This window comes from Elaeis guineensis, chromosome 1 (assembly GCF_000442705.2).
Source record: "Elaeis guineensis isolate ETL-2024a chromosome 1, EG11, whole genome shotgun sequence".
Taxonomy (NCBI): domain Eukaryota; kingdom Viridiplantae; phylum Streptophyta; class Magnoliopsida; order Arecales; family Arecaceae; genus Elaeis; species Elaeis guineensis.
In genome coordinates, this window is record NC_025993.2 from 171433628 (window position 1) to 171459770 (window position 26143).

At 35.8% G+C, this 26143-nt stretch overlaps 1 protein-coding gene across 1 annotated transcript; it reads right to left on the reverse strand.

The window, feature by feature from the left end:
• Positions 1-21980: 21980 nt before the first annotated feature.
• LOC105039727 (uncharacterized) lies at positions 21981-25358 on the reverse strand. The gene is made up of 2 exons (XM_010915991.3): positions 24794-25358; positions 21981-22608 (listed from the first exon to the last, which is right to left on the reverse strand). Exons 1-2 carry the CDS (start codon positions 25266-25268, stop codon positions 22184-22186), a joined length of 900 nt encoding a protein of 299 aa, XP_010914293.2. The 5' UTR covers positions 25269-25358; the 3' UTR covers positions 21981-22183.
• Between the last annotated feature and the right edge of the window lie 785 nt (positions 25359-26143).

Here is a 26143-nt window from a genome sequence, read left to right on the forward strand (position 1 = left end):
CTTGGATAAATATTATCTGTTCAGCTTGTGATGAAAACCAGTGTGTGACATCAATCCGAGAAATATTAAGTGCTCATCAGTGTGTCCCAACCAAGAAAAATTAACAAGAGTGAATCCCAAAGAATCTTTTCTTATCTCTCTTCTTTGTGTGACATCAATCCAATCACACCTAAACAAAATAACTTTGAATCTGCTATAGTAATTCAACTCTATAATATCAGTAAGTCTGCCGTACTAGTTAACATTTCTCAATTTTGGGCGTGTGTCCTATCTACTTGCATAACTTTCTGTTTTTGCTAAAATCATAACTCCACTATTTTGGATATTCATTTCTCTTTCACACTCTTCAGTTCAAAATTTGTAACCATTATCCATAGCAAAAGCTTTAAACCTTCTTGCAATATGGTTTGGCCCTTGAGCAAGTACTTTAATCTCATCAAAGATTGGTCCAATGATTTCATCATCATCAAAGTCCATAATCTAGATAGTTTGGAAAAAGAAAAGAAAAGAAAAGAAATTGTATTCAGACTTTGATTCTAAATGCCTTTTTTACTAAAGGAAATAACCTACACTTACCTGTTCCTTCAACCATTCATGAAATTCTTCATTATGCCTGGCTGCTAAATCACATGGATTTAAATGAGATTTACGATGTTTTCTTTTGATTGACTTCTCATATTTTTTGCAATATGTAAAAGCATTATTATTGAATTTATATATATCTTGACAATATTTACATATGTATTGTACTAAAAAGCACATATCGATGTGCTTGAGTTTATATTTTGTTGTCCATCATAAATGTTTCAACACTTCCATATGATTGCCCTTCAATTGGAAAAAGACATGATCCTTTCTCTACTTCTAGATCATTATCAGTATCATTTGTAGATGCTTGGAGATATCGAGAGAAAAAGAATAAGCATTCATTTGCTATATATGCTTCTGCAATTAAACCCTCTGGACGTGCTCGATTTCGAATATAGGACTTTAACCTTGCTAGATACCTATGTAAATGATAGTTTTCAATTACTTTGCATTTGCTATATATACAATATACTATCAAAATAAGCTAACTGATTAATAAAAATTTTACCTCTCAATGGGATACATCCAACAATAGAATACAGGGCCAACAATCTTTGCCTCGCTTACTAGATGAATGATCAAATGCACCATAATAGTAAAAAATGATAGTGAAATTTTTTTTTTCATTTCACAAAGAATTAGAGCAATTTTTTTTTCAAAAAGCTCAAGCTCATCTACTTTAAGAGACTCACCACATAGTCCTTGAAAGAAGCTACAAAACTCAATCAAAACAGAACTAACTTTGTCAAGCAATGTCCCTCGTATTGCAAGAGGGATAAGTTGCTGCATTAAACATGATAATCATGGCTCTTAAGTTCAAAAAATTTATGATTTTTACGAATACAGTGTGATATATTTGATGCATAACTTTTTAAAAACTTTACATTTTTCAAGGCTTCATAAAAAAGATTTTTCTCATTAGGAGACATTATGAAACATGCTGGGGCAAATAAGCCCTTCTAGAATCTCATTTTTCAGTCCATAACTCTGGTCTTATTTTTATCTCTCGCAAATCATGATGAGCCCCCAAGTTGTCCTTTAATTTCTTATCAACATTCAATAAAGTATACACAAGGTTACCACATATATTTGTCTCTATATACATTGGATCAAGATTATGCTTGATGAGATAGTGCTTCTAATAAAGAAGTTCAAAAAAAATACTCCACTTTCTCCATGTTCTCTTTTGAACGCCGTCTGCTGGTTTACTCATCTTTCTGAAGTTGAACCTTATTCCTTTTAATTGATCCAAAAAATCAGATCCAAATTGAGCCAAAAGTTTATACCCCAATTTTTTAGACCCATCAAATGATTTTGCATCATGCCTATATTTATGTGTAGAATCCAAGAAATGCCTATGACCCATATAGCAGAACTTCTTTCCATATGTCAACCACCTCAAATGGGTATCCACATTACAAGATGGACATGCATATTGACCAAAGGTACACCAACTAGAAAGATTTTTATATACTGAAAAATTATTTATAGTCCATATAATTGCTGCATGCATTTGAAATATCGTCTTTATTGAAGCATCATATGTTTTTATACCAACTTCCCATAACTCAATCAACTCTTCTATAAGAGATTGTAAAAACACATCAATATCATTTTTAGGTGACTTTGGGCCAGGTATAAGCAATGACAATATAAAGTATTCTTGCTTCATACAATTTCATGGTGGCAAATTATATGAAATTAGAATCATTGGCCATGTGCTGTATATACTTCGCATTGTCCCAAATGGGTTAAAACCATCACTAGCTAGCCCCAACCTAACAATATGATACACTTTAGCAAATTTTGGATACCTTTGGTCCAAATTTTTTCATGCTTCAGAATTAGTTGGATGCCTCAAAATATCATTTTCCTTCTTGCGGTCCCTTGCATGCCATCTCATCAAATCTGCCATTTTAGATGACATAAACAACCTTTGGAGTCTCCATTTTAAGGAGAAATACCTTATAATCTTCATAAAAACTTCCTTCTTCTTTCGTTTCTTTAAAGTTGATACATCATTGAGTTGGTCATTCTCATTGTTTTTCCATCGAGAAACCCCACAATTTGAGCACGAATCATCATTAGCATATTTCTTTCTAAATAAAAGACAATCATTGAGACAAGCATCAATCTTCTCATACTTAAGCCCCAGCGGTTCAATAACTTTTTTTGCTTCATTGAAAGATTTTGGTATCTCACTGTTAGGATATCCATACCTCAGAATATCTAACAACACATTAAAGCTCGAGTTGCACCATCCATACAAACACTTCATATGATATAAATGTAACAAAAAGGATAATTGTATAAAGTCCTTGCAGCATGGATATAATTTTTTCTCTGCATCTTCTATCACTTTATTGAATTTTTCAATATCTGGCAGAGAATGCTCCATGAATTTTAATTCTACAAATCTTTCTAAATTTACCTTACCTAAAGGCTCTGTATTTGAATTTAAATTTACTTCATTATAAACTCCAAATGCTTCACGTATCATTTCGACTATATCATTGCCTCCAAATGTTTCTTCTCCATTAATAGTGACTCCATTAGAAATGATTGCATATGTAATAGAATCCAAAACATCATACCCATGCATTATACCATTGACTACAAGGTGATCATAAATCTCTGCATGGTTTCTATAATAGTAATGTACACACTTTTTGCAAGGACAAAGGATTTTTCCCATCAATAGATCCAGATTTGAATGCTGAATTGGGAAAGCTCTCTATCCCATCCAAATAATCCTTACTTTACTACACTCTATCCATCTCTTGTATTTACGATTATCCATAATAATTAGTTGTCCTACAATTAAAAAAAATGAATAGAGATGCAGCATACATTTCTACTTTGTACATTATATGTAAAATATATTACAAAAATCAAAATATTCAAACATAATCTAAAGGATCGAAATCAGCATATATAATAATCATATCATTATGGAGATGCGCATTTGTCTAGAATCTTATACTTTAGAGAACCGATACTATATATAAACTAAAAGTATAAATAGAAAATAAGTCACTCATCCAATCTGATCTAATGCCGACTTCTGCCTCCACTATCCAAATGCACAGAAATTTTTGGTTAAAATGGTTGTAACCACTAATTTCTACTCAAATGAGTGTGTGGAAAAGAGAGTAACATAAAGTGCATACTGGATCCGACAATCCACTAGCCGACATCAGCTCCACTTATCGTCGTCGCCACCCCACCCCCCATTCCACTCGTTGGTAAGCCATCACACTCCATCCTCCAATCGAAAGACCCATGAATAATGTGTTTCATTCTATACATTTTTAGGTGGATCCGGCTCCCCTAGCGATTAAGGTTCCACCCCGACATCGGTGTTGGTGACGACGGCGAGGGCAAGGTCAGGATGTCATCGCTGGCAGGTGAGTGCTATGCATGCACGCAGGCGGGCACATCATTTTTGGATCAGAAAACAGCGATCCAAAATCTTGATCTTTAGTATAATTTACAACCAAAAAGATCGAATTTTGGATCAGAAAATCATTTCCACGTTAAGACAATGATCAAAATATGTCATAAAAATTCTGTTGCCCAGCTATGCAACCCAAGAGGAGGGTGAATTAGATTTTTAAAAATTTAAAATTAATTTAGAACTACAAAGATTAAGTAATAAAAGGCAAGTTAGTTGAAGTGAGTGATTCAAGCAAAGTTAAGATATTAGATGCAAGAGTGCAAGAAAAAAAAAAAGATAGAGAACAAGTAAGCACACCATAAACAACCAAAATTTATTGTGGTTCGGTGCCAACCTTGCACCTACATCCACTCTCCAAGCTCCTACTTTGAAATTCAAATCCACTAAACCATATTCAACAAGAATACAATGTCGGTGCCTCCGACTCTAGCTATCTCAAGCTAGAACACTTATTTTTTGGATACAAACCAATCCAATACAATCCGATTCAAGGTTCGAATCAATCTTGCCATATTTTGGAATCCTTCCAAAACTAAAGATCAACTCAAAAACAGAATATAACAGTTAATCACACGGAAATACAAATGTAGCTCTTTTAATGAGCAAATAAAGCTTTAAATACACTTTACACAATAATGAAGAAGCTTTTCTGATTTTTCTCAAGGTTGTTGAAGATTTGAATGAACTCTTGAGGGGTTGGTAAACTTGAAATGAAAGCTTCTTTCACTTCAAGAAAGCTCTTTGCTTAGGGCTGAAATGAATGCTTGAAAAACTTTCTTTATTCTCTCCTTTAAGTGCCTTTTATAGCTTCAAATGATGGTGGAGAGTGATCTGGGTAGTTTTAGAGCCATTGGAGATTATTAAATGAGCATTAAATACGTCAAAATGAGCTGAAAAATTAGTCGTTATGAAATTTTTTCGTCGTAGGGGTCGACTCATAGGGTCGACTCATACACATGAGTTGACGCATGGGGTCGACTTCTGTGGTACAGAACAGAAAATGACTGTTCTATAATTTTGACGTACACAGCAACAGAGATCGACTTATAGGGGTGACTCATGCACAGAGATCAACTCATGGGGTCGACTCAATTGGGTGTGCCAGTCAAAAAATCGCATACCGTTTAGCTCCATTTGACATAAGTCGACTCATGGGATCGACTCAATTTTATAAATATTATTTTTTTTAAATATACATCCAAAAATTATAAAATTTTTTTCAATAGATCACAAATCTTCTATTCTTGCTCTTGAGGCTTTCGAATTAGGACTTGATAAAATTATGATTTTACTCCTGAAAAATAATAATTTTTTTTTCAAGCCAAAATCATTAGTAACTCCTTCAAATACTTTGTAATCATCAAAATCAATTGACGGAGCAACAATCTTCTCCTTTTTGATGATGACAAAATACTTGAGCAAAAACAGAGTATAACATATATAAGGCATTGAACATAAATTTTAAATTTATGAAGATGCATCACTTAAACATCATAGCCAGTTATTTGAATGAAATACATCATGAGTAGTTTGAAGATCAATTTAAAATTTACTTATTAGATCATTTATTTTGAAAATTACTGATAATTTTGGTTTTTTGACACATTTGCTTTGACAATTTTGCTCATTTACTTTGACAATTTTGCTTGTTACTCTCGATTCTATTTCTTTATTGCTTATTGCTCGATCTCGATTTTTGATTCTCTACTCTCTCTTTTTGACAGCATCAATTAAGATCTTAAAGAATTTTGAAGAGAGAAAAAAAAGAATAACATAAAGGATATATTTTCTCTACTCTTCTTTTTTGATACTATATTTTATTTCTTTACTCCCCCTCTTTCATTGTTTATTTCTCTACTCCTCCTTTTTGATACCATATTTTATTTCTTTACTCTCCCTCTTTCATTGTTTATTTCTCTACTGCTCCTTTTTCATTATTTATTTCTCTACTCCCCCTCACTATAGCAATTATAAAAGACATATCAATTTGCTCATTTAGAAGATATTGCTATTCATGATATTTCATCACACATATATGAGTCATTTTTTATATCTTATAATTAAAATATTTTAATTGATCCCATTCATAAACATTAATCTAAAGACATTCATTGAAATTCAAAGCATAAAAAATATATATATCAAAATGTGACTGAATACATTAAGTCAAAATACATAGATCATACAAAAATCATGGATAACAACTATCCAAGAGTCAATCAGCCAAAAAAATACAAAGGCCATAAGATAGATGCTAGAAAAAAATAAAAAAAAAATTAACTATTCTAGATCTAATAGATATCATGGCTGGAGTCATCAGAATCAGAAGAATCAGAGATATGATGAGGAGATGTAGGATCAAATCCACGGGCACGATTTCGATCACGTCTGCCTCAGCCATGGGTAGAAGTACCGGCACGAGTAGAGGGACGAAAGGATTCTGGAGCCTGGGAAGCTACGGACTGTGCTAGAAGAGAAAGTCTGATGGTGTCCAAAAGATCCAAAGCTCTTAATACAGACTGCATCAGGGTACTAAACTGAGTAGAGACAGTCTCACTAGAGCCCCTGATCTCTCTTTTCAAAAAGTCAAATCTACTCTCTAAAACTCTTCGAAGTCTAGCCGCCTCTGCAGATAGGTCTGAGACCTCCGTGATGTTCTCTTACGACTGGAGATGGGTTAAGGCTAAAACTTACCTCTGTAAATCTAGAAGTCTGTCCGTCAGTCTCAGAATACATCCCTCAAGCTCCTCAAGTCGTACGGACTGAGCTGTGAGCATCTGAAAAATAGTAGAGATATGAGGGATCAAAGTTTGGTCTGAGTCATCTTGAGATGTCGATCTCTGAGCAAAGACTGAGGTGACAAACTCCTAAGATAAAATAGAGGCAACACGCTAGGACATCAGCTCAATCTGATCATCTGCAAGTTTGAACTCTGAAGGATGTACCCTATTTTCTGACTGTGGAACTGAAGCATGCCTTCTCACTGACTCTGAGGGACCAGTCTCATGATCAGACACAAACTGAATATTAGGAGATGCTCTGAGATCACAAGGAGGTGAAGACGGTCTCTCTTCCTCTGCTCTCCCCTCAGCTGGCTCCTTTGCTCTTTCCTCGACATTCTTTGACCAACCGCCATCAGTCTTTGAAAAACCCATACGGTACAGTGTGTGGCAGTTGATGGTGTCAAAATGAGACAACCTAGTAATTGCCTCCCCCTCAAAACTGACTTCGAACCTCTTAAAAATAAGGACGAGTGCCATACCATAAGGCAAGTGAGCCTTAGATCTGTTCAGGATCTCTCTCATGGTCTCAAACATCAAAGCAGGAAGTTTCAAGAGGGTCTGGGTGATCACATCGTACATGATACAAATATTTCTACCAGATAAGAGATCATGTCTACCACTTCTAGGGACAAACAGTTTGGTTACCATATGATGTAACAGTCTTATCTCAACAGAAAGAATTTTTGCTTCTAATTTATTCAAACTTTCAGTAAAAATTCTTCCTAAGATAATATTAATTCCTTCTTCTTTGATTAGGAGCTCAATATTAGTATAGCCTTCACAAGTCAAGTGCAGGATTTATCCCAAATGCACTGGATTAAGAATAATATCAACACTTTTCACTGTAGATTTTACTGTTCCATTGCAATAACTTAAATTTAAGTAAAATTTTTTGACCAAATCAACATAAGTATTTTTCTTTAATAAACAGTGAAACTTCCATCCTTAATTTTTAATCTTTGATCCAATAAAGAATCCTTCTTTTTCAAAAAATTTGAAATCTATATTCTTTCCGAGTTTCACTTTTTGATCAGAGAAAGGTACCTTGCTTGGACTGATTGGAGACTGTGTAGAAACTGAAGTAGGACCTGGAGCTGGGATTGGAGCAGGAGAGGGTTCGGCTGTCATTCTTTTTCTACGCACACTCTCTTCCAATCCGCGAACAGATTTTTTTCTTTGTGGTAGCTTCATTTTGGGAGCCATTTGGACAAAAAAGACTTGCAAGGAGCTTAGGAGACTAAATGAGAGGTAGAGAGGAAAGAATTTTAGAAGAAAAAACAAAAATTTTAGAGAGGTAAATCATCGATTTGGAGAAGAGGGGTAGAATCTAGGGCAAGCTCGAATCGCCCAAATGAGAAAGAAAGAAGAGAGAAAGTTGGTTCCTAAACGGATGATTTGAAAGGTGAAAATCGGTGGGAAGAGAGATTTGAGAGAAATCTTCGATTTAAGGGAGAAAAAAGGGAGAGCTTTTGGTTCGGTGGGAGGAAGAAGAAGGGCTGAGTCAGCTCAAAAAAAATTTTCAATAAAAAGAGAGCGCCCGAAGGGTTTTGACAGAATTATAAGTTTACCCTAGGATCGACCCTGGGGGTCGACTCATGGCACAGAAAAATTCATAAGAATGATGAAAAAATTTGAAAAAATCTGAAACTTTGAGAAAAAAATATCTATCTAGAGATTGATCATGTGAAGTGTAGTTTTGAACTTTTAAGAGATAAGAAGAGATAAGAATTGAGCTCAACAAATTTGGTTCAATAAATTTTTGGCATTAAGAACTTGGAATAAAGAGATACTTAAGCTGATGGATCAAGGATTCCTAGTTCTCTTCTAATTTCATAAAATCTATCTTCACTTAAGGCCTTGATAAAAATGTCAGCCAATTATTTCTTAGTACATGCATTGTCAAGAATTATATTATTATTTTAAAAATATTCTCTTATGAAATGATGTCTAATTTCAATATGTTTTGATCTAGAGTGCTGAGTTAGATTTTTAATTAGATTGATAGCACTAGTGTTATCACATCTTATGGGAGTTTTATTGAGTTTGATGCCAAAGTCCTCAAGTTGTTACTTAATTTACAAGATTTGAGCATAACAACTTCCGACTGTAATGTATTCGGCCTCGACCATAGACAGTGCCACCGAATTTTGCTTCTTGCTAAACCAAGAGATTAAGTTAACTCTAAGAAATTGACAAGTTCCACTAGTATTTTTTTTTATCTAATCTACATCCAGCAAAATCGGTATCTGAATATCCTATTAAGTCAATTGATGAGTCCTTAGAATACCATAGTCCTAGAGTTTGTATACCATTTAAATATCTAAGAATTCTTTTAACTGCATTTAAGTGTGATTCTTTTGGATTTGATTGAAAGCGAGTACAAAAATATATACTAAATATAATATCTGATCTACTAGCAGTTAAATACAATAGAGAACCAATCATGCCTCTATAAAATTTTAAGTCTATATTTTTACCTCCTTCATCCTTGTCAAGCTTACATAATGGGCTCATGGGTATATCAATTGCTTTGGAACCCTTCATTCCAAATCTTTTGAGTAGTTCTCTTGTATATTTGCTTTGAGTGATGGAGATTCTTTTCTTTCTTTATTTGATTTGGAGTCTGAGAAAGAATGTAAGTTCTTCCATCATGCTCATCTCGAACTCCCCCTACATGAGTTTAGCAAAATCTTGATAAAAAGTTTCATTAGTAGATCCAAAATAATGTCATCAACGTATATTTATATAACTAAGATATCATCTTGATTTCTTTTAATGAAAAGGATTGTGTCTACATTTTCTCTTGAAAAATCATTATTAAGCAAAAATTTACTTAGCCTTTCATACCAAGCCCTAAGTGCTTGTTTTAAACCATATAATGCTTTGTTTAATTTAAAAATATGATTAGAAAAAGTATGATTTTCAAAATCGGAAGGTTATTCTACATAAACTTCTTCAGCAATATATCCATTTAGAAAAGTACTTTTGACATCCATTTGGAATAACTTAAAATTCATAAAGCAAGCATATGCAAGTATAAGCCTAATTGCTTCTAATTTAGCAACAAGTACAAATGTCTCATCAAAATCAATTTTTTCTTCTTGATTATAACCCTTTGCAACCAATCTTGCTTTATTCCTAATTATATTTTCATATTCATCCAATTTATTTCTATATATCCATTTTGTGCCAATTACTAGATAATTTTTAAGTCTTGATACTAATATCCATATATTATTTCTTTCAAATTGATTAAGTTCTTCTTGCATTGCATTTATCCAATTATAATCTTTTTCAGCTTCATCTATGGTTTTAGGTTCAAGATGAGAGATAAATGCAAAATGATTGTATGCATCTCTAAGTGAAGAACGAGTTCTTACTTCATGTGTAGGATCACCAATGATTAATTCTTTGGGATGATTGTGATCATACTTCCATTCTTTAAGTAGATCATTTGACCCTTGAGATTGTTCTTGTTGTTCTTCACCTTCATCCTCTTGTTTGTTTTCATGTTCTTCTTCATTTTGAATTATTGAGTCTTTTAGGATGATCTCCTTCATTCCTTCTATAACAGGATCTGCATCATCAATACCTTCATTCTTCCTTAAAGGAAGATCGTTAGTTTCATCAAAAATAACATGTATTGACTCTTCTACTACTAAAGTTTTTTTGTTAAAAACTTTAAAAGCTTTGCTAGAAAAGGAGTAACCAAGAAAAATAGCTTCATTGAATTTTGCATCAAATTTTTTTAGTCTTTCTTTACCATTGTTCAAAATAAAACATCGACAACCAAAAATATGAAAATATACAATGTTTAGTTTTCTTCATTTCCAAAGCTCATAGGGAGTTTTCTTTAAAATTGATCTAATTAAAGTATGATTTAATATGTAACATGCCGTATTAATTACTTTCGTCCAAAAATATCTTGGGAGGTTGCTTTCACATAGCATAGTACGGGCCATTTCTTCAAGGATTCTATTTTTTCTTTCTATTACTCCATTTTGTTGGAGTGTCTTAGGTGCTGAAAAGTTATGATCAATACCTTTTTCATCATCGAACTTTTTAAAATCTTGATTTTCAAATTCGATTCCATGATTACTTCGAATATTTTGAATTAAAAAATCTTTTTCATTAGTAATTTTTTGATAAAATTTTGAGAACACATGAAAAGTTTCATCCTTATGTGCCAAAAAGAAGACCCATGTAAAATGAGAGAAATCATCAATAATCACAAAGCCATATCATTTTTCACCTAGACTAGTAGTTCTAGTGGGTCCAAATAAATCCATGTGTAATAGTTTTAATAGCCTAGAAGTTGAAACAATATTTTTAGATTTGAATGAGACTCTTGTTTGTTTACCCAGTTGGCAAGTATCATAAATTCTATCCTTTTCAAAATTCAATTTGGGTAAGCTGGTAACCAGTTCTTTTTTAATAAATTTTGAAAGTGAATGCATGCTAATATGTGCAAGCCTATGATGCCAAAGCCAACTAGTCTCATTAATCTTGGTATTCAAGACTACTAGGCATTGCATGTTTATTTTGGAAAGATCATTCAAATCTACCATATAGACATTACCATGTCTATGCCCAATAAATTTAATGCCTTCATCAATAGGACTAATTACTATACATAATGAAGATTCAAACATGACTTTGTATCCTTTATCATAAAATTGACTGATGCTTAATAGATTATGTTTCAAACCATCTACTAATAAAATATTTTCAATGTACTTAGAGGGAATGATACCAATGTTATCTATACCGATGATCTCTCCTTTGCCATTGTCTTCAAAGGTGACCATCCCTCCATCTTTAGCATCAAGTGTGATGAATTGAGATTCATCACCAGTTATGTGTCTTGAGCACCCGCTATCAAGATATCATTTTCGATTTGTTTCTTGGGATGCAAGACACACCTACATACAAAAATCAAGTTTTGACTTTAGATACCCAAGTTTTTTTGGATCCTCTTTAGTTAGTCACAATGGTTCCTTTTGGAATCCATATTTTCTTCACATTAAAATTTTCAGATTTGTTGAAAAAATATGTATAGGATTTGTGTCCTACTTTACCACATTTAAAGCAAGTAATATTTAAAAACTTATTGTATGATGAGTTTACAAAGATATTTTTCTGAAGTTTTTGTTTCTTTAAAATATTAATCCAAGACCGATTTTATCATAAATAGCTTTTTGATTGTCAAATATCATTTGAAGTTTATTTGAACTTAAAATGAACTTTTCAACCATTGGTTTTAACTTGGCAATCTCATTTTTTAAGTTTAGATTTTCTTGAGACAAGATTGATTTTTTATTTAAAAAAATCTTATTTTCTTTTAGTAAAGATTGATTCTTTGATTTCAATTCTTTGTTCTTTATCCCTAGCTTCTTTAGTTCATCAATTAGATCATAAAATACTTCATGAAGTTCTTCAAAGGTAAAGTCATTAGGAGTTTTAGTGTTTACCTCATTTTTATGTGCCATAAGGCACAAGTTGGCTGGTTCATTTGAGTCTTCTTCTTCGGAGCTTGACTTATCACTTTCACTCTATGTAACCATCATAGCATTTTTCTTGTACTTCTTGGGACCTTTCTTAAGTTGTGGACATTCAGACTTAAAGTATCCCGGCTTCTTACATTCATAACAAATAAGGGGTTGCTCCTTATCCTTCTCTTTGCTATGTTTTTCTTTTGTAGGTGGCCTCTTCCTCATTCCTTGTCTTCTTTTCTTCAAAAACTTCTTAAACTTTCTAGTAATGAGGGTCATTTCTTTATCCTGCTCTTCATTTTTCATATCATCAGATTCCTCATCAAGTTGAGTAGTGGATTTGAGGACGATTGTCCTCTTCTTTTTGACATCTTCTTCTAAATATTATTTCATGCTTAGCTCATGTGTCATTAGTGATCCTAGAAGCTCCTCCAAAGATAAGATATTCAGATCTTTGGCTTCTTGGATTGCAGTCACTTTGGCCTCTCAAGTCCTTGGTAAAGACCTAAGAATTTTTCTCACGAGATCACTGTTAGAATAAGACTTATCAAGACTTTTTAGATCATTAATAATATCAGTAAAATGAGTAAATATTTCAGTTATTGATTCATCATGCTCCATTTTAAAGAGTTCATATTTATGCACAAGCATGTTAATTTTTGATTCCTTCACTTAATTAGTTTCTTCATGAGTTACTTCTAATCTATCTCATATTTTTTCAACTGACATGCATGTTGAAATATGATTGAATTTATTAGTATCTAGAGCACAATATAAAATATTCATGGCTTTTGCATTAAGTTGAGCCATTTTCTTATCAACCTCATCCCATTCTTTTTCGGATTTGGCTGATTCCACACCATCAATTATTTTAGTGGGTGTGTGTGGTCTATTTACTATGATACTCTATATATCATAGTCAAGTGCTTGAATAAAGATTTTCATTCGAGCTTTTCAATAGATATAATTTGACCCATTGAAAAGTGAAAGTCGGTTTGTGGACTGCCCCTCGGCTAGTGAAGCACCAACTTAAGTTGCCATAGATCTTTAGCTCTTTGATAGTTAAATCAAAGTAGGACTAGAGCACCAGGCTCTGATACCACTTGTTGCCCAGTTATACAACCTAAGAGGGGGTGAATTAGATTTTTAAAAATTTAAAATTAATTTAGAACCACAAGGATTAAGTAATAAAAGGTAAGTTAGTTGAAGTGAGTGATTTAAGCAAAGTGAAGATATTAGATGCAAGAGTGCAAGAAAGAAAAAAAAAATAAAATAAAAAATAAGTAAGTACACCATAAATAATCAAGATTTATAGTGGTTCGGTGTCAACTTTGCACCTACATCCACTCTCCAAGCTCCTACTTGAGAATTCAAATCCACTATATCGTATTCAACAAGAATACAATGTCGGTACCTCTGACTCTAGCTATTTCAAGCTAGAATACTTATTTCTTGAGAACAAGCCAATCCAATATAATCCGATTCAAGATTCGGATCAACCTTGCCACCTTTTGAAACCCTTTCAAAACTAAAGATCAACTCAAAAATAGAGTATAACAGTTAATCACACGAAAATATAAATGTAGCTTTTTTAATGAGCAAATCAATCTTTAAATATACTTTACATAATAATGAAGAAGCTTTTCTGATTCTTCTCAAGATTGTTGAAGACTTGAATGAGCTCTTGAGAGATTGGTAAACTTGAAATGAAAGCTTCTTTAACTTAAAGAAGGCTCTTTGCTTAGGACTGAAATGGATGCTTGAAAAATCTTCTTTATTTCCTCTTTTAAGTGCCTTTTATAGCTTCAAATGATGGTGGAGAGTGATCTGAATAGTTTTAGAATCGTTGAAGATCATTAAATGAGCATTAAATACGTTAAAACGAGCGAAAAAGCTAGCCGTTACGGAGTTTTTTCATCGCAGGGATCGACTCATAGGGTCGACTCATACACATGAGTCGACTCATGAGGTCGACTTCTATGGTACAGAATAGAAAATGACTGTTCTATAATTTTGGGGTGCACAGCAACAGAGGTCGACTCATAGGGTTGACTCATGCATAGGGGTCAACTCATGGGGTCGACTCAATTGGATGTGCCAGCCAAAAAAGTAGCATGCCGTTCAGGTCCATTTGATATGAGTCGACTCATGGGGTCGACTCAATTTTATAAATATTATTGTCTTTCAAAATATACATCCAAAAATTATGAAATTTTCTTCAATAGATCACAAATTTTCTGTTCTTGCTTTTGAGGCTTTCGAATTAGGATTTGATAAAATTATGATTTTGCTCCTGAAAAATAATAAATCTTTTTTCAAGTCAAAATCGTTAATAACCTCCTCAAATAGTTTGTAATCATCAAAATCAATTCAAGGAGCAACAAATCCCTAAGTAACAACAAATCAATGATAAATCAGACGAAACAAGGCACAAAAAGCTTATATTTTTAAATAAACTTCTCTCCGAAACAAGGCATCCACCACAAAAGAAGGCAACCTAGAGAACGGCGATTGGAAGACCAACCTGGGGAAGAAGGAATCATTCGAAATTCTGGACGATGTGGGGAAGATCGGAGGGATCGATTGGAGAGAATTCAGATTTTGTGAGGTGGGGGATCGATGGGACAGGCGATGTCAGTCTCTCTGTATCTCTCCTTGTCTCCCTTTCGATGAGAGATCGACGGAAGGAGCAACATCGATCTCTCTATCTCTCCTTGTCTCACTTTCGACAGGAGATCGATGGGAGGAGCGATGCCGATCTCTCCCTATCTCTTCTGATTCTACTTTGATTTTTTTCCCATCCTTGCAGGTGCCAGGGGAAGTAACAAATTCTAATTATGAGGGAGGCTTGGCGTCTGTGAGAAAACTTGCACGGGTTGAGCCAGCACGCGAAAAAAGGCAGGAAGCATTTCCTCCACGTGCAAAACATCCCAATACACATGGATAAAAAATCATAAATAAATTATAATAATTATTAATAAATGCTAATAAAAATATATTTTATAATAATTATTAATAAATATAGATAAAAATATATTTTATAATGATAATTATTAATAAATATCGATATAAATATGATTTATAATAGTAATTACTAATAAAAGTTGGTATAAATATATTTTATAATGGCAATTTATATATTTGTTGGTAAAAAATAGATATTAATGGTAATTATTTTAATTTGCCACTAAATTTTGATATCTTAAATTTTATTCATGGCAATTAGGCTTTTGTGTCTAATTAATTATCACAAAAAATGAGTTTTGTTGTAATGCTCGTTGCCGGAGGAGCAGGCCATGGTGGCAATCGGCAACCCCAATCCAGCGACCAGTGACGACAATCGATGGTAGAAAAACTAAAAATGAAGCAGAGAAAAATAGGAGACCAAAACTCAGCTTTTCGAGCAAAAATCTGGAGAGAGATTGATTGAAATTCGAGACTTAGGGCACCCAAAAGAAGGAGAGGAGATAAGTCATACAAATGCTGGGTTCTTACTTAATTTTTTTTTGACAACTTGTGGCGATGATTTCCTACGGCCACAGTGCTGGTGACGGCCGACAATTGGGAAGAAATATGGAGACTTCAGTGGCTTGATGGGCTTAGGATCATCGATAAAGAGAATTAGAGGAAGGTAAGGGCTTTAAATAGTGCTAGGATGGCATTGGATTCTGACTCAAATTCTTCTTCCGTGGAAGAAGTGTCCTATTCGAACTCACCTCCCTCCCATCCACTATATTTCCAACACATACGCAGCATGTGCTAGCTTTTTTTTGATCAACTGGGTCTTGGGTATTACATTCTCTCTTTCTAAAAATAAATTTTATCCTCAAAATTTTTTTTGTTTAAGTTCTCAAAATTTTGGATTGCTTTTATCATAATTATTTTTTTATTTCAAAATCGAATCTTTCAGCATGATATCTTTCAGATCAAATTTTTATTTTGATCAATTTGAGAATAATTCAGACCACTATGCTTTCGCTGCACATTCTAATTCAAATCTAACAATGTACTTGTATCAATTTTAAGTTTCTAGATTATGTCATAATCAGTATAAGTCATTGTCTCAATGTCTCTAGTGTCTACCTACCTATACTCATATCTGATTCTATGTATCATAATTTATCTATTTATGCTCTGATACCACTTTAATTGTCACATCCTCGATCCAAAATTACAAGTTGAGGGCCATGGCAACCGTCACATACTTATGAAAAATTTTCTTCATAAGCATGCAAGGTATCTCATCACGATATCAATGCATCACAGCAGAATAAAATTTAAATAATTATTATTTAACTTTAATTTAAATAATTAAATCAAATATCTTATATCTAATAAAGTTTTACTAAAAATAAAATAATAGATCTAAGTTTAATGAAGTTGATAATGCTAAATCTCACCTCTATAAGCTCTGTCGCAACATTATTATCCATGCTCGTAATTAATTATCTGAATCTGAAAAAAAATAAAAAGAGAGGTGATGAGTTAGACAGCCCAATAAGTAATAAATATCTCAACTAAATATTTTAAATATTATATAATATTCAAGAATAATACTGTGAATAAATATAAAAATATATTTTATGCTAGTTCAATGCAAATTCAATCTTTTCAAATATTTATATACAACATAATCATAAATTCGATTCAAATCAAAATACTCATAATTCAATAACCACGACTATGACTAACGTTTAACCCTTATTGACAGGGTCCACTGAATACCAGCGCATAACTTTTATTGATAAGGTCTACTAAATACCAGTGCATAACCTCCACTGACAGAGTCTATTGAGTACCAATGTATAATCTCCATTAGTAGGATCCACTGAAATATAGTTAGACTGAGAGTATAAATTTGATCTGTATCAAAATTTGACTGAAATATTTTGTAGCATAACATGTCATAATTTTCACTGAACATATGCATAATCAATAAATCATAGTATTTCAGAATTATTTTTCATTCAAACATAATTTCATAAATCATACATAATTTTAAAAAATAATTATTTAATTTTAAAATAAATATAAAATATCTCAAGAAGATGATTCATTACTTACCTTTCAGAGACCACTGAGCGAATAGATTGATTAATCTTTAGAAAATTCTTCAGTATCTATTATTCAAAATTATATTCTTGCATTAATTCTAATTCAGAATTAGATCTAAATAAATCTCAAATCAAAACTCCATTTAGGCTCAGACTTTTTACTAAACTCGATCAAAATCGTCAAAAAAAGAGGTCCTTCACTGGACTAATCTTAGAAAGATAACTTCGAGATAGAGAAATCCATCAAGAGAGAGAATCCATCTAAAGAGAGAAAGTAAAACTTTTAGAGAGAGAAAGTGGAGACTCAAACTCAGAGAGAAGGGAGGGAAAAGAGAGAAATTCTCTCTTTTTTTTTTTCTTTCTTCTTCTTCACGGGACAGAGGACCCATGCGGTCCTCTTTTTACTTTCCACGGAAGAGGGAACTCCTTGTTCCCTTAATCCCAATGCCAAGGAGGTCCACCTCCTGGCCGGCAACACTAGTGGCCAGAAGAGCAGGCCATGGTGGCAACCAACGACCCCAGTCCGGTGACTAGCGACGGCAACCGATGGTAGAAAAATTAAAAATGAAGCAGGAAAAAATAGGAGACCAAATGTCAGCTTTTCGAACAAAAATCTGGAGAGAGACCGACCAAAATTCGAGACTTAGGACATACAGAAGAAGGAGAGAAAATTAGTCATACAAATGCTGGGTTCTTACCTAATTTTTTTTTGACAACTTGTGGTGATGATTTCCCACAGCCACAGTGCTAGTGGCGACCGATGATTGGGAAGAAATATGGAGACTTTGGCAGCTTGATGGGCTTAGGATCACCGATAAAGAGAATTAGAGGAAGATAGGGACTTTAAATAGTGCTAGGATGGTGTCTGATTCTGGCTCAAATTCTTCTTTTATAGAAGAAGAGAAGAAGAGTCTTATTCAGACTCATCTCACTCCCATCCATCGTATTTCCAACACATACGCAGCACGTGCCTTCTATTCTCTATTTTTTTTTTTTGTCAACCGCGTGTTGAGTATTATATTAGATTAGAATTGCTACAAATTATTATACTATTGTTATTATAATTATCATCATTATCATTATTGTGAGAAGAAAGGGGAACGAAGGCCCTCTGGTTGGTGGAATTATTGAAAATGTCCATTCCAAAAGCAGCCTCTTCGGATGAGGTGGGATCACGATTTCCCAATGCACGATTCCCAAAGAATCGCTCAACGGATATGGACCAAAAAAAAAAAAAGGAAAGTTTGAGAGTAAGATACAAAATAGTTGAATGTACAACAATGCTTTTGTTAGCTTTTTTTTTTTTTCCTCTTCTCCATTTTTCCAGGTTGCTACGAATCTAATTGATATACTACAGCGCCACAGATGTGATCGGAGGTATCATATGACAGCTGTTTGTGAGCTAACGTTCAGCTAAAATTTTAGCTTAATTGTGTTTAGGATGCAGTATTGGGGCTAGAGAAATACTTTGTGCAACACGGGCGTTGTGCAGGCAGAGCCGGGATGCGGTGTCCTTTTTTTTTTTTTTTCTTCCGACCCTATGCATGAGTCAATCACCACAAGTTATACGCATGATGCTACCTGCAGTGCACAAAATATTTCTCGTTATTTTAGAGAGACTTGCATATCAGTTAGATGCAAATGGGCCGGCCTGTAGGCCAATTTCAAATTTTGGCCAGGCCACAGAGCTTTTCCAGTGGCAAGTTTTCTGGCCCACTTGCATATGTAAGAGCGGAACATCAGTTTTCCGTTTGATGCCCAATTAGGTTGATGTCCAAACTTTTCAAGGAAAGTGTAAAACTTCAAAGAAGCAGAGTAAAGAGGAGTATGATGGTAAGGCAGTCAGCATTCATTCATCACTTCCTTATTTATGTTGCAAATATATAGGAGCAGGTGAGGATTGTATCTTTTGCACAGAAAAAAAAATGATCGATCTTTTTTCACGATATAAATTATTGGATCATATTTTACATAACTTTCAAAACATGACATCTATTTTATGATCGGTATAGATGGATAGAAAAAAAAGGTTTAGAAAGCTGTGTAAAGTGACATTCAATGGTTGACCTCGCGAAAAAAAGGATCAATCATCCTTCCATGCGAAGGATATAACCCAAACCCTATAAGAGCCGAGGGATAAGCTATTTATAGCTTGTGGATATGCGGAAAAGTCAACTGGATACAAGCTTTGTAATAATGCGAGGACTAATTTTTATGTTTTGGGCAGACGTGGCCTTGAAGGCACTGGAGCCATAGTGGAGTCATCCCCAATAGCTAGTCTCTAATGCTGTTTGCAGCGCAGAAGTGGTTTCATTTGGTTTGGTGACTAACCTTTGGATGTCGTAGTGGTCATCTTTTTCTAGGTGCCAACGTACCATCCATCATAAAAATCGCTCGCTTGGAGTTGGTGACACTTTGGGTCATTTAATGATCCAGATGGTGCGGTGTGATGCATCAATTTTATTTATTTAACCATCGCCAACAACAATGGACACGTTTGTCTGCAACATGAAAAGCATGTGTGCGGTGGACTCATGCTCAAAGCTGTCCATTCTACTAATTGAAATGGAGGAGAGGTTGACCGAGCTTTCATATGTGGGTAAAGAAAAGAAAATATAATGAAACAGCAGGTTAGGTTGGCTACTAGCCAAACTGGCCTCAGCTTATCCAGTTACGTTATTCAGAATATTAACCAAAGGGGTATGAGTGGCATACGATATGTCAAATAACATGTCCTTTTTTTTTTTTTTTTTTCTTTTGAGGACAAATAGATTTGGCCTTGGGTTCCAATATTAGGTACCATTAAGGAAATATAATATTTCTTTCCAAATGCCACTACTTTTACTGCTACAATTGCTACAAATTATTATACTATTGTTATTATAATTATCATCATTATCATTGTTATGAGAGGGAAGGGGAACGAAGGCCCTCTGGTTGGTGGAATTAGTGAAAATGTCCATCCCAAAAGCAGCCTCCTCAGATGAGGTGGGATCACGATTTCCCAATGCACGATTCCCAAAGAACTGCTCAACGGATATGGACAAAAAAAGAAAAAAGAAAAAAAGTTCGAGAGTAAGATACAAAATAGTTGAATGTACAACAATGATTTTGTTAGCTTTTTTTTTTTTTTTCACTCTTCTCCATTTTTCCAGGTTGCTACGAATCTAATTGATATACTACAGCGCCACAGATGTGATCGGAGGTATCATATGACAGAGCTGTTTGTGAGCTAACGTTCAGCTAAAATTTTAGCTTAATTGTGTTTAGGATGCAGTATTGTGATTAGAGAAATGCTTTGTGCACCGCAGGCGGTGCACAAGGCCGGAGTGCAGCATCTGATTTTTTTTTTTTTCGATCCTGTGCGTGAGTCAATCATCACGGACGACATCCGTGATGCTGCTGGTGGTACATAAAATATTTCTGATCGAGACTATTTTAGAGAGACCTGCATATCAGTTAGATGCAAATGGGCCGGGCTGTAGGCCAATTTCAAATTGTGGCCAGGCCATGGAGCTTGTCCAGTGGCAAGTTTTCTGGCCCATTTGCATATCTGAGATCGGACCATCAGTTTTCTGTTTGATGCCCAATTTGGTTGATGTCCAAACTTTTCAAGAGAAGAGTAAAACTTCAAAAAAGCAGAGTAAAGAAGAGTACGATGGTAAGGCAGTCAGCATTCATTCATCACTTCTTTATTTATGTTGCAAATATATAGGAGCAGGTGAGGATTGTATCTTTTGCACAGAAAAAAATGATCGATTTTTTTTTTACGGCATGAATTATTGGAGTTGGTGACACTTTGGGTCATTTAATGATCCAGATGGTGCGGTGTGATGCATCAATTTTATTTATTTAATCATCGCCAACAACAATTGACACGTTTGTCTGCAACATGAAAAGCATGAGTGCAGTGGACTCACGCTTAAAGCTGTCCATTCTACTAATTCAAATGGGGGAGAGGTTGACTAAGCTTTCACATGTGGGTAAAGAAAAGAAAATATAATGAAACAGCAGGTTGGGTTGATTACTAGCCAAACTGGGCTCAGCTTATCCAGTTACGTTATTTAAGAAGATTAACCAAAGGGGTATGAGTGGCATACGATGTGTCAAATAACATGTCTTTTTTTTTTTTTTTTTCGAGGACAAATAGTTTTGGCCTTGGGTTCCAAGATTGATGAACTGTTCTTGAACTCCTGGATCATTCTTGTATAAATCTGAAACATGTCGAGATGAGATTGAAGACTATATATATCATCCTCTACCTTGGTGGCAGCTGGCGTTAATCTTATCCGTAGAAAAATCCCTGCACTAGGCATCGTAAGGATGCTTTGATCTGCTAGAGCATTCCAGCCTTCCAGGCAAGGGTACTTGATTTAACATCTATTATCTCACAGAACAAAGGTTAGAAATGTGGTGGAGGACAACAACTAAACACCATCTTTCTTGTATATGTTAAAATACTGGATACACCACAGACCTCCATTTATCTGAAAGAACGATTACCATAGTGGATTGCGTCTCTCTTACAGGTAACCTATAACTTATTTAGGCCCGGTTATTTATTAGGTGCAAATTCCACATTCCGATAAGCCATCCATTAATGGTGTACATGCAAAACTCTTTTCCTTTTCTTAGACAAAGAATGCAAGTCAAAAGGGCTGCCTCCATGAATTACATACTTTATTCTTAGCCACAGGAAATATGTAAGAAAGGTAGATTATAGCTCAAAGCACGCATTCTTATTCACCATCTCCTTATTTATCATTACACTAAGGTGGTGCAAACCATCTGACATACAATATTATTCTCTTAATTGCCATTTCCACCGCCAGACCCATATCCGTGGCCCTCACCGTAGCCTTCACCATGTCCAGAGCTCGAACCGGAACCAGCACCAGACCCTGCAGAGGAACCGGCACCCGAACCCGCAGATGAACTACCTCCAGGTCCCAGAAGTGGGACAGAGATAGACCCAGACCGAGAAGCAGAAAACGAATCCGAGTCGGAGCTGGAGCCGGCAGACCGAGATTCCGAACCCGAGCCAGATCCAGAGCCAGAGACACTAACACCTCCTGTGCCAACATCAACTCCAGTGCCAGCACCAACCCCACCACCCAGACCCACGCCAAGGTCCATCCTAGAGACCCGGCTCTCTGCAACCAAAGCAAAGGAAGCAACAACAAGAACAGCAAGGACTAGAGGCTTCAACCAAGCCATTCTTCTATTTCCTAGTCACTTTTTAGTGCAACAATGCTCACTTACTGCAGTATAAGAAGACAGTAGCAATAAGTTTTGTGACGAAGAGTAGCTGAAGGAATAGCTAGCTATTTATAGGCTGGTGGATATATACAAGGATGCGGGAAGTAAAAGTAAAGCAGTGGTGGTGGCGGGAGGACTGATCAGAGAAGGACGTTAATGGGTTGGCGTGTCCTCAAAGCTTGTGGAGGAGATTGCATGCGTTCTCAGTGGAGCAGTCCACATTAATCTCTAGTGCAGTTTGCCACGTAGCCGGCCACCACCGCCCATGGGCTCCGCGCACCAGAGGCAGAGTATGTTTGACTTGGCTCTTGTTGGCAGCGCTTCTCACGTGTCCCATTCTACTTGTTTTATAATGAGCGATTTAATTAGTGGATTGTAAAAGCTTAAAGGTTAATTGTTGTGTTTAGAGCATTTGGTTCAAAATGTGCGGTAGGATATAGGACTTTATTTAAGAAACGATACGTACATATCTCAACAAGATATATATCCAGGCAGGCATGCATGCACTCATAATTGAACAATGCACGTGTCTAAAATAAAGGGACCAATAGACAAGCTATCCACTCTCTTGATTCGATTGAGGTTAATTACCACTAGCCGACCAATGTAGTTAATTGCTATTGAAATTGCAGGTAAACCACTTGCATTACTTAGAAAACTAATTAAATGAGTAGGGTGGAAGAGGATATGACATTTTGCCACCAAATTGTGAAGGTGCTAGACAGCTTGGATTGCTATTGCACCACCTCAGTACTTGCGATGATGAGATGATGGCATTATATTGGATGCTGGTGTCACCCTGTTCTCATTTTGGCTATCATCTACCAAACTTGGACGGAGCCTAAGTGATCCAGGTGCCCTGTGGGCACGCAACAAATCGTCCATACTTGGCCACATGCTGAAACTTCCTATGAGGATTCAAGGCTCAAGCAAGCATGAAGAATGATCTCGAACGCTACCAACCTAGGCGTGTTAGATCCAGTGTCTACATTCTTCTTTACAGATGCGTGACCCTAAAACTGGTGGAGAACTGAAAATTCAAATCAAATTTTAAGTGCAAGTCTATATCTTTTCAATCCGGCATATGACATAAGACTTCTCGAGTTGAAGAGTGCAAATCCTCTGCAGTTGTAGCTGTGCAAAAATCCTTAAAATAGGGGCACCTGGTAGTCAAAGAAAGGACCAGGAATCAATTTGCCCTTTTTTTGGTTGGTTAATTATGCAACTCTACGACTTCAGTTGTGCAGGATCCACTGCCATTCAAAGAGACCCCTAATCAAGTTGGTATTCTAGTTGCATTTTGTTTCTCCATGACATGATTAGAACAGCATAGGGTACTACGTACACGGTGGTCAAGATAACTAGCAATTTTAACTTAAAGAATACTATTGCATCTTTGGAGGCAATCAAATAACATGGTCAAGAAAAAAGAAAAAGTTATAGTTCTCTTATGGAATCACCTCTAGTACTGTGATGTCTTTAAGGTATATGTTTCTCATAGTATAAATGGCTATGATTTTCTTTTCCGAAGGCATGCATGGCTGCTCTAAATGAGATAGCCAGATTCTTTTCGTGCTAAGGTATCCCTTTTAATATTATTTTAAACCAGCTTCCACCAGGTTAACTTTCAAGAGGTCTGATCCTCTTGCCTCCAGGCATGGTTCCATAGTTTGCCTTAGTTTTAGCAAAACAACCATGTTTAGTAGTTTTGCTGTCGCATTTTGTCCAAGTTTAGGAGAGCATGCTGCGAGTATATCGAGTAAGGGTAAGCAAGAAACAGATGTAGATTGTAGAGCAATATGCAGTCAAATTGGCATTAGAAAGGAAACATCTTTCTCGTCTGATTTTCTAAAAAAAAATTGTACGTGATTTATGATCTCCTTTTATTTGGAATCTAGCTTTCTTTGGTGACCATGCAACCGTCCAGTCACAGCTTATTTGATAGATGCAAGTTTGATATTCCATACGGGAAATTTGACATTCCATACAAATTGCATACATGAAGTCAGAACTTAATTACTGTAGTGTTTAACAAAAGCAGTTGAGAGAAAAGATCATAGATCAAAGCATAAGCACTCTCATTGGCCATCTTCTTATTTATTGATACAATGAGGTGGTGCAATTCTAGTACATAAAACTACAGTCAAGTAAATCACTTGCCATGGCCGCTACCATACCCAGACCCAGACCCGTGACCCTCACCATAACCCGAGCCTGAACCATCACCAGAACCAGAACCATGGCCTTCACCATACCCTTCGCCGTAGCCTTCACCATGTCCCGAACCAGTTCCCGCACCATGGCCATGGCCTTCACCGTAGCCTTCACCATATCCCGTACCAGATCCCGAGCCAGACCCTTGGCCAGAACCATAACCCGAACCTGAACCGGCATCAGACCCTGCGGATGACCCTGCACCTGAACCGGCCCCAGACCCCGCACCAGATCCAGAGCCAGAGGCCGAACCGGAGCCGGAGCCGGAAGCACTACCACCTCCTAAGCCAACACCAACTCCAACGCCAAGTCCACCACCCAGGCCCACACCAAGGTCCTTCCTGGAGACCCGACATTCTGCTACCAAGACAAAGGAAGCAACGACAAGAATAGCAGGGAGAAGAGGGTTCACGCAAGCCATAGTAATATAAAACCTTATAGTAGTCTCTTCTCGGCACTCTTAGTATGGGTCGGCAACCACAGTGTGAAGTCCAAATTATAACACTCGAGAGTAGGTAACTGCTGTGAAGAGAAGTTGGTGAGATGAGAGCTATTTATAAGCTTCAAAGTAGAGGTAGAAGGCATTCCAGGTGGTGGGAGGAACGTGAGAAAGGATTGTGAAAACTCTTAGGTTGGCGTGGCCACAAATTAAGCCTTGTGGATAAGATCGCATGTTCATTTGTGGAGCAATTCCTACTGCCATCGACCTGACGCGTTGCAGGTCGAGGTCATCCTTTGGCCCCGCGCACAGACTGAACAGTGATTGTCATAGAAGAGCTGGTTGCACGGCCTTTAGGCGTTTCATATAGCTAATGAAATATGATTGACTTAAAGATACCAGCTTATCAATTCTTGACTTATGAACTGAGTGATCAATCCCTTCTCTACTTTAATCACTAGGGGGGCAGAGTTAATGGGTGGCATTTGGCAGAGGGATATGTTGGGTTCTGTCCATGTGGGCCCAATATTTAATGGGTCACGTGAGGGTTTGAGTGCGCCGTCTCTTTTTCTCTTCGCTCTCCCTCTCGATCGCTGATACACACCCACGCAACCCGAACGCTGCCATCCGGGAGAAAAAAAAAATTTTTTTTTGGCTGTGATCTTTTGTCTACAATCAGAATGGTGATTCAATTTCTATTGGCCCAAAAATTTGTAGACGTGTTCCTTACATATGGTTCTCCACATCCAACAGTTTGATTGTTGTCAGATACTCTCTAACCTAGATTTTTATTTGACTTTGGATTGTGAGATTTTCGGAGTTGTTATTTGTTGTGGATTTAATGATCTGTGGTCTAT